The sequence below is a fragment of the Lipotes vexillifer genome, unplaced genomic scaffold (assembly GCF_000442215.2).
Source record: "Lipotes vexillifer unplaced genomic scaffold, Lipotes_vexillifer_v1.1 scaffold328, whole genome shotgun sequence".
NCBI classification, from domain to species: domain Eukaryota; kingdom Metazoa; phylum Chordata; class Mammalia; order Artiodactyla; family Lipotidae; genus Lipotes; species Lipotes vexillifer.
In genome coordinates, this window is record NW_006799460.1 from 161756 (window position 1) to 171435 (window position 9680).

The 9680-nt window shown below is 46.9% G+C and overlaps 1 protein-coding gene across 1 annotated transcript in view; it reads left to right on the top strand.

Moving 5' to 3' along the window:
* RNF4 (ring finger protein 4) overlaps positions 1-1819 on the top strand; it is a 19816-nt gene extending 17997 nt beyond the window's left edge. Inside the window, exons 5-7 of the mRNA XM_007471618.1 lie at positions 178-337; positions 1042-1090; positions 1670-1819. Coding sequence (XP_007471680.1) covers positions 178-337; positions 1042-1090; positions 1670-1819 — 359 coding nt within the window. The remainder of the gene's footprint in view (positions 1-177; positions 338-1041; positions 1091-1669) is intronic.
* The last annotated feature ends 7861 nt before the right edge of the window (positions 1820-9680 follow it).

Consider the following 9680-nt stretch of genomic DNA (forward strand, 5'->3'; position numbering starts at 1 on the left):
GAGGAGGCGTCCCCTTGGGCATCTGCACGCAGCAGGGGTGGGGGCTGCTTATCTTGGGAAGACAGGAGGGTGGTCTCCGTGCAGCTGGGACTGGCCTTTTCCCAGTCAGAAAGGAGGGTGGGTGGTGAGGGTGGTAGGACTGGGAGGCCCTGCCCTGAACATGGGCTCACATCTCAGAAAGGAGGCGGCCAAGGAGGAACGGCAGGAGGCTGCGCCAGGAGCACGCCGACAGCTGTGTGCTGAGCAGTGATGACGAGGAGCTGCCCAGGGACAAGGACGTGTATGTGACCACCCACACCCCCAGAAACGCCCGGGAGGAGGCCGCTACTGGACTCAGGTACCAGCGTGCCCGCTGCTCTGCTGCTGCCGTGCTGGGGACAGGCTCTCTGCCGGGAAGCTTCTGGATCCGTGGGACCCCATTGTCCCTGGTGTGAGGAGCCTCTTCCGTCCTCTCCATATTTCAGTGGAGAGGTTGGGGCAGGAAGCAGGGTATTAGAGACACTGACCTTCAGCCGTGGGCTCAAGAAGGGCTCGTTGTAGCATCTGGGTGGCAGGTGGATCTGGAGCTGGGCTCAGCTGTTCGCACTGTGACCAGGGCGTGCCAGGCACTGGCTGGGCGGGTGTGAATAGCTCCAGGCTGGAGGCAAGCCCCACCACCTGGGGTGGAGAACAGACCCAGCAGCCCCCGGCCTTCTGCAACAGGAATGCTTGGAGGAAGAGGGTGCTAGGCGCAGCCCCTGCCCCAGACAGGGAGGCTGGAAGGGGGCTCTGAGGGAGCATAGGCCAGAGGTGCAGGGCGGGGACAGGGCGACTCCAGTTGCCTGCACCTTCTCTTGCCCCCATCTCTTTCCTCCCCTTTCTCATAGCCTCCCCCACCCCCCATCGGGACAGCCGGCCATCTTGTAAGTGTCCCGGGTGCCTGTGCTAAGGCAGGGTCAGAGGAGGCTCTTGTGAGGGGATGTGGGCTGCTTACATGAAGCCACTTAAGAGTAATTGATGTTTGCGTTTGCTGAGGAACTGACATGAGCACTGTGATTTTAGGCCCTCTGGTACTGTCAGTTGTCCCATCTGCATGGACGGGTACTCGGAGGTAAGCAAACTTAGCTGTGTCTTCCCTGATTCTGGTTCTCAAACTGCTTCAGTGAAAGAATTAGATGAGAGAGCACTCCTCACTGGGTGGGCTTTTGATGTCTCTGTTTTGCAGTCACGCTTGGGTTGGCACATGGCTTGGCACACCTCTGTGAAGGGGGAGGGTACCATCTTCTTGCGCCCTACAGTCTTGAACTCTGGGCTGCCCTGTGCAAGTGCATCAGTCCTGTGTATTCCCTACCTGGCCTAATTGGAAGCTGCTAGTGTTCACTGTGGCCCCAGGCCCTAGGGCACTGCCCCACTGGGTGCCTGGAGGTCCATCAAACCCCCTTGGGCTGTCGCTGCCGGAGACTGGCTGCTGCCTCTGCTCTCGGCTTCAGAGACACCGCTCACACTTGCCTGAGCCTACAGAGCAGCATCTTTAGTTCTCCAGACCATCTCCCTGCTTTTCCTGCTGCAGCCCTTGGCCCCCCTCCTCTCATTCGGCATCTTAGAGACGGGCGGGAGTGGATTCTCTGGGGGCTCCCGCTGCTCTGGTACAAGGCCAGACGTGAAGCCTGTTCTTTTTTATGTTTTCTAGATTGTGCAGAATGGACGTCTCATTGTTTCTACAGAATGTGGCCACGTCTTCTGTAGCCAGTGCCTCCGTGATTCCCTTAAGAATGCTAACACTTGCCCAACTTGCAGGAAAAAGATCAGCCACAAGCGGTACCACCCCATTTATATATGAAGTGCTGGGCTGCTCGGGAGACGGATGGACAGACAGAGCCTGACGGGGTTCTCTACGGCCTTACGTGGGCTATCTGCCGCCAGTTTCTTGAGCTCAGAAAGACTGTTTCAGAATCAGCGTCTGTAATGTAACCTGCTCTCTTGTTTCCCGCCCCGTCTGTGATCCTTTTGTTACCTCTAGTCTGATGTTGTGGAGCTGGGCCCAGGGCCCTCCCAGCCCAGGGTCTACATCTGCTCCTCTGGGTGGTCTGGTTCCAGGCAAGGAGAGAGGGAGTCAGGCCCGTTGGAATTGAGAATTGTGGTTCCAGCCTCTTTCCGGAACCTGCACGTTTGCCAAGAAGTTTTCCCCGTTTGGAAAGTTTGCCCCAGCTTCCTGCTGGCAGTGTGTCTGGCCCCGGTCGGAGAGCAAACAGGTCCGCCCAGCTCTCCTGGGCACGCTACCTCCTCCCAGGCATCTGCCCACCACAGTGGCCAAGCCAGACGAGGTCCATCTGGCCTGAGGATCCCAGGTGCAAGCATGGCCCCGGAAAGACCAACCACTGGACTTTTTTTTCTTCCCTTGAGTTTCAGAGGTCACCCGTGATTCCACCTGCGTTGATGTCGGGTTCCTGCAGATTACAAGGACCTCTGCAGGGCAATCCCCAGTTTTCTAAGAACGAAATGTGCAATAAAGCCTGTTCTTTGCCTACGTTTCAGCAGCCCAGGAGATGTAGCACTATTAGTGTCCTTCAGAGGCCTCATGTCGCCTACAGAGCAGTGCCTGTCTCGCCCCGTCTGGTTCACCACCTGTTCTCAGGAACCTTACCTATGCCCGAGTTCACCTGGCGCAGGCTGTGCAAGGTCAATGGGGCAGGCACGTCGTCGAGTATCCTCTCTTTTCTGATAAAAATCCATCCTTTGTTTACCACGTGCCCTCCGGTCCTCAGTTCCCACTGCCTCATGTCTACTCAAGCATAGACCCTGGGCGGTGGTGGCAGTAATTGTGGCCTTATTAGCCACCCGTGTCCATGCTGTTGCCCAAGTCACAGCTGACCTGCGTTTCAAAGACCTCGGCTCCCCAGACGTGAGCTGGGCAACCCCCACCCCTGCAACTGACATTCATTTCCAAAGCTGCTCTTCTGGCCACTGGGCTTTGATCCTTTGGGCTTTGATTGCTCCTTAGGTTTTGGTTGGCAAAGTATGGTGGCCTCTCCTCCCCAGGGGCCCAGATAACACCCTCTGCTCACCTCCAAGTGGGTAAAAGCCTCTGGTCTCAAGGAGGCGGAAGGTGGCCCGAGCTGACCTGAGCTGCCCCCTGCTGCACAGGGCTTGCCTCCACCTCTGTACCCCTCCTTCCTCCGAGGCCTTCAAGCCAAACCAACAGCCTTTTCGTGTGAAACATCTTCGAGGTGGAAAAGGGGCCGCCTCTGGCTTTGCTAGCAATAACTGACCTTCAGTTTCTCCTTCTGGAGGAGCAGGGACTCAGCACAGAATTCACTTTAAATGGGGCTGAAGGAGTATCCCTCCTCTATGTGAAAAGAATTGTTTCATTCTTCATTCTGACTTTTTAACTGTTTGGCTCACTTCCGGTTCGTTTGATGAAAGTACTGCTTTCTACTTGGAGTCGAGGAGGGCTGACATCAGTTGTCATCTGCGTGGTGTGCAGCGTGTCTGCCCTTCGATTGGACATCGTTGCCATTAAGTTCCTTCTGGGCTTCATGGGATCTCTTTTCTTATGTTCTGACAATACCCGGACTTCAGGAGCCAAGACAACTGCAGCCAAAATTTCTCACGTTTTATGCTTAAGGACAAATGGTTGATCGTAAAAGCTGTATTCCTTCATACTAACTTAAGTTGGGAAAAAACGTTTAGTTTCTACTGTTCAGAAGTTGCAAAACAGGAAAAGGTTGATACGAAAAATCCTTTCCCTCCCTCCGTGTACATAGTTCACATCTTCTTTCTTACACTTAAACTATATCCATGTATGTCAGTCTGTTTTGGACTCTCCTCTGCTAGTGTTACAGGTGGAAATAAACCAGTTTGAACCAGGTATCTCGTTTGTGCATTCATTTGCTCTTTTGCATCAATATCACCCCCCACCCTTGCCCAAGGTGTGTGATTCCTGTCTGCCTCATGTTTGGTGTATTTTGTGACAGTATGTGCGCAAGAAGGTTGCCTGGTCATCTGCTGACCCCGAAGCCAGCAGGTAAGAGGTCATCCTTGGAGCAGAACCCCAAGTCCAGGCCCTGGAATCCCTAAACGAGCAGAATCTTAACCTCAGGCCTGAAGAAGCGAGGTTGGCTGCGGGCTGTCTGCTCAGTCTGGCCGGTGGCAGCTCAGGAGAGGAGCTCTGAGCAGTGTGGACTCGGACTGACCTGGGGTCCTGGCAGTGCAGCGCACCTGCCCCAACCACTGTATACAGTTTGCCCTCCGCGTGGGAGTGGGGGCCCAGGAGTGCATGGCGGGCCTGTTAGAGCCCCAAGCAAGCTGTGTGGGGAAAGCTGAAAAGACGGCATGGGCTTGGCTTACTTCCCAGAGAGTAAGTGATGGCCAAGCTGGCCTGTGCCTGCCTGGTCTCCACTCCCGTCAAGTGGTCCCCAGAGACAGAACAGGCTAATGTGCTGGGTGCTTGGGGGCACAGAGGTGCGAAACTTCAGACGCCTGCCTGCCTTCTGTTGGAGACCACCAGAGACAAAAAATGCAGTTATTCAAATGCTTATTGCACATTTGCCATGCTCCTGGTACCACGCTTGGCTTGGTGGGTATTGAGAAACCCAAGTGCGACCCTGCCCTGCTAGGCTGTACATCATGGAGGGAGACAGTCCCCCAGGCCAATGGAAAATAAAACTGGCAAAGGTGAGGTACGGGAGTCCAAGAGAACAGGAAGGGATGCTCAGCTGTGCTCCTCAAGGCCTGAAGCTTGTCTAGGTAGAGAGAAGAGGAAAAGGTCCTTGAGTGCAGATCCCGGGCCTGGCGCCCTCCCAGCGTACAGGCCTCCCGAGGCCTGAGGGTGTGATTGACCCGACACTTCCTTGGTGGCCACCCTAGACCAGTGGTGTCCTGAAGCCAGGAGCCAGGTGAGGCCTCCATCCCCGGCAAGCCCAGGCAGGAGAGGAGAGGCCCATGAAGGGCGGGGGGCGTGCGCCACGGGCGTGTGCTGGCAGAGCGCGTCCCCCAGAGCTGGCTGCAGGGGCGGCTTGTTTCTAGGTTTCTTAAGTTTCGAAACTTAAGTGGCCTCTTAACTACCTGTTTTTGTTGTTGCCATATGGAAATTTAATTGGTTTTGTAAATTGTGTAAGCATTCTTGCCAAAGTCTCATTCTAATTAAGAATCTGGATTCTGTTAAATTCTGTACGTTTCACAGCCATATCATCTGCAATGAAATGTTCTAATTCTTGGAACTTTCTTTTTCTTTATGAACTTGTTAGATAACAGGTAACAGGTTCCTTTTCCAACCACGAGATAGGAGCTTGTATTTTATTTTTGTTTTATTTTGTCACAAGGGATCTATCACCTTATTGGTTCTTTTTCTGCTTCCACTGAGACATAGGATTTTCCCCCTTTAGATCAGTTAATGTAGTTGTATCACTGTGATTCTTTTTCAGTGCACACCAGCATATTTCATGGGTAAATCTACTTTGTTCATGATGTTTTATCTTACACATTTCTTACTTTGTTTTGCCAGTATTTGGTTTAGGGTTTCTAAATATCCATGTTCATGAGTTATATTGACCTATCGTTTTCTTACACTGTCTTTGTCAGGTTTTGGTTTCAAAGTAAGTTCCCTACAGTGAGACTAAGGAGAATTGTCTCTATACCCTGGATTCGAATTATTTGTTCCCTGAATGTTTAGTAGAACTCAGCAGTAAAATTTCTGGGCTATTATTTTTATTAAGGAAAGATTTTAAAATACTGATTTGATTTTTTAATGTTTGCAAATTATTCACATTTAAGTCAGTTAAGTTACAGGTTTCTGGGAATTTGTGTATTTCATCTCGTTACAAGTCTTTGGTATAAAGTTCAAAATATTCTTTTGTAAGCTAATTAGTCTCTGCAGCATCTTTTTATCATTAATACTAATTTATGCTTTCCGTTTTAATCAGTTTTAGAGATTTGTCTGTTTCATATTCTATTTATGTTACTTCCAGTACCCAAGGTCTTTGTGGGTCTAATTCTGAGGCCTTTTATTCCGGCTGGCTCTCACTAATGATGACTTCCTTCTTTGTGTGTTTTGTAAACTTTTTTCTCCCCTACTTTGAACCCAGGTAATTTGGTAACTATCTGAAAATTCTTTGAGACCTGAATTGAAGGTGGGTTCCTCCAGAAAGTATTTACCCTTGCTTTTTTTTTTACCCTTGCTTTTATGAGGTGTTTAAGGCTTAGTTACCAACTCAAGGCCACTGTATTTATCTTTTATACTGTGAAATATACCACACAAAAAGCACACCTCACTGAATTACTTCAAAAGTACAGTTCAGTGAATTACCATAAAGCAAAGGCCTGTGAAACAACCAACTGCAACAAGAAACTATTACCAACACCTTAGAATCCCCTTCTTGTCCTCCCTCCTGGTCAGTACAGTCTGCCTTTTCCTCCAAGGTAATCGCTATTCTGATTTTTATGAAAATCACTCCTTTAACTATAATTATAGTTTAATTACCAAAACACAATCCTAATCACGTACTTTACTTTTGCCTATTCTTTGCCCTTTAAACAGATGGAATAGGGGACTTGCTGGTGGTCCAGTGGTTAAGACTCTGTACTTCCACTGCAGGGGGCACAGGTTCAATCCCTGGTCAGGGAACTAAGATCCTGCATACCGCACGGTGTGGCCAAATTAAAAAATAAATAGATGGAATCACTCAAATGTGTATTTTGTGGAGGCGGGGGGTGGCTTCTGTTGCTCAATATTTGTGAGATTCGTGTTGTGTAGTTTGTTCATTTTCCGTGCTGTATAGTATTTCATTAGATGACTATGCTTCAGTTTATCCATTCTTTCATTAATTTATGTTTTTTGCTATTAGTAGCCAAATGTGAACATTCTGTATATCTTTTGGTGCAGTTTTGCTCACATACCTGTTGGACATATACTGAAGTGTGAAATTACTGGGTTATAGGGAATGAACATTTAGGAGAAGCCACAAACACGTGGACATTAAACAACACACTTTTAAATGACCAATGGTTCAAAGAAGATATCACAAGGGAAATTAGAAAATACTTTGAGAAGAATGAAAATGAGAACACAGCATACCAAAACATGGGATGCAGTGAAACCAGTGCTCAGGGGGATAGTCATAGCTATAAATGTCTACATTAGAAGATCAAATCAATAACTGTATGCCTTAAGGAACTGAAAAAAAAACAAACTAAACCCAAAGTTAGCGCACAGTTACAGTACAAATTCAGCAAAGTTCTGGGGTATAAATTCACAAATCAGTTGTATTTCTATACACTGTCAACGATCTGAAAGGGGAATAAGGAAAATTCCATTTTCAGTAGCGTCAAAAAAATAAAATACTTAGTAAATTTAACCAAGTAGGTGCAGAATTTGTACACTGAGATATACATCCCTACAAAACATTGCTGAAGGAAGCAAACCTAAATAAGTAGGCATCCCATGCTTGTGGGTTGGAAGACAGTATTAAGATCGCAATAGTACCCAAAGCAATATAGTATAGAATCAATGCAGTCCCTACCAAAGCCCAATGGCAATTTTAATAGAAATTTGTATGGAATTTTAAAGGACCCAGGATAGCTAAAACAATCTTGAAAAAGAAGTTGGGAGACTCACTTCCCAATCTGAAAACATTATAAAGGTACAGGAATCAAAACAATGTGGTGCTGACTTAGGGACAGACATACAGACCAATGGAGTAGGACTGAGAGCCCAGAAATGAATCCTTACTTCTATGGCCAAATGATTTTCACAAGGGTTTCAAGACCATTCAATGGAGAAAGAAAGGTCTCTCCAACAAATGGTGCTTGGAAAACTGGATACTCACGTGCATAAGAATGAAGTTGGTGGAGCTTCCTTGGTGGCGCAGTGGTTGAGAATCTGCCTGCCAATGCAGGGCACATGGGTTCGAGCCCTGGTCCGGGACGATCCCACATGCTGCAGAGCAACAAGGCCCGTGAGCCACAACTACTGAGCCTGCGCAGCTGGAACCTGTGCTCCGCAACAAGAGAGGCCGCGATAGAGGCCCGCACACCATGAAGAAGAGTGGCCCCTCCTTGCCTCGCACAGAAACGAAGACCCAACACAGCCAAAAATAAAAACAAATAAATTTTAAAAAATGAAGTTGGGTCTTTAAACAGTATATAAAAATTAATGAAGAAATGGATCACAGACCTAGATTTAAAAGCTAAAACTATAAAATTCTTAGAAAAAAACATGAAGGCAAATATTCATGACATTGTATTTGGCAAAGTTTTCTTATATATGACACCAAAAACACAGGCAACAAAAGGAAAAATTAATCTGACTTCATTAAAATTAAAAACTTTTGTGCATCAAAGGATACTATCAGGAGAGTGAAAAGACAACCCACAGAATGGGAGGAAATATTTGCAAGTCATCTATTTAATAAGGGCCTAATAACCAGAATATATAAAGTGCTTCTCCAATTCAACAAGCACAAAAAATCAGCCCAATTTATAAATTGGCAAAGGACTGAAATAAATATGTCTCCAAAGAAGACATACAAATAACCAATAAGCACGTGAAAGGAACTTGGCATCATTAGTCATGAGTGAAATGTATATCAAAACCACAGATACCACTTTACACCCACTGGCTATTATCAGAAACACAGAAAATAAGTGTTGGTGAGGATGTACAGAAATTAGAACCCTTGTGCATTACTGGTAGAAATATAAAACGATGAAGCTGATCCAGAAAACAGTTTGGTGGCTCCTCAAAAAGTTAAACATAGAATTACCATGTGTTCCAACAATTTCTCTCCCAGATAGATACCCAAAAGAATTGACTCATACTTGGGACTCAGGTACTTGTAAACCAATGTTCATAGCAACATTATTCACAACAGCCAAAAGGTAGAAACAACCCAAATGTCCATCAACAGATGAATGGATAAAGTGTGCTATATCCATACAATGGAATATTACTCAGCCTGAAGAATGAAATTCTGATACATACTTACAACATGGATGAACCATGATAACATCATGCTAAGTGAAATAAGCTAGACACAAAAGTACAAATACTGTATGATTCTATTTACATGATGTATCTAGAATAGGCAGATTCATAGAGACAGTAGAGTAGAGGTTACCAGGGCCTGGGGTTGTTATTGGGTACAGAGTTTCTGCTTGGGATGGTGGAACATTCTGGAAGTGGATAATGGTGATGGTTGTACAGCATTGTGAATGTAGGTATGCCACTGAATTGTACACCTGAAAAGGATTACAATGGTAAATTTTGTATTATTTTACCATAGTTTTTTAAATGAAAAAAATACTATTATCATTCATATATCTATATATAAAGTCATATATATGCACACACACACACACCCCATTTGTATGTCTTTGGTCTTTATTCCTCCATTTCAATCTGGAATAATTTTCTTACTGCCCATAGAATTTCCTTTAGTATTTCTTTTTTTCTGTTTTTGTTTTTTTGTTTGTTTTGGTTTTTTGGTGGTACGCGGGCCTCTCACTGCCGTGGCCTCTCCTGCTGTGGAGCACAGGCTCCGGACACGCAGGCTCATCGGCCATGGCTCATGGGCCCAGCTGCTCCACGGCACATGGGATCCTCCCGGACCGGGGCACGAACCCCTGTCCCTTGCATCGGCAGGTGGACTCTCAACCACTGCGCCACCAGGGAAGCCCTCCTTTAGTATTTCTTTTAGTGAATTCCT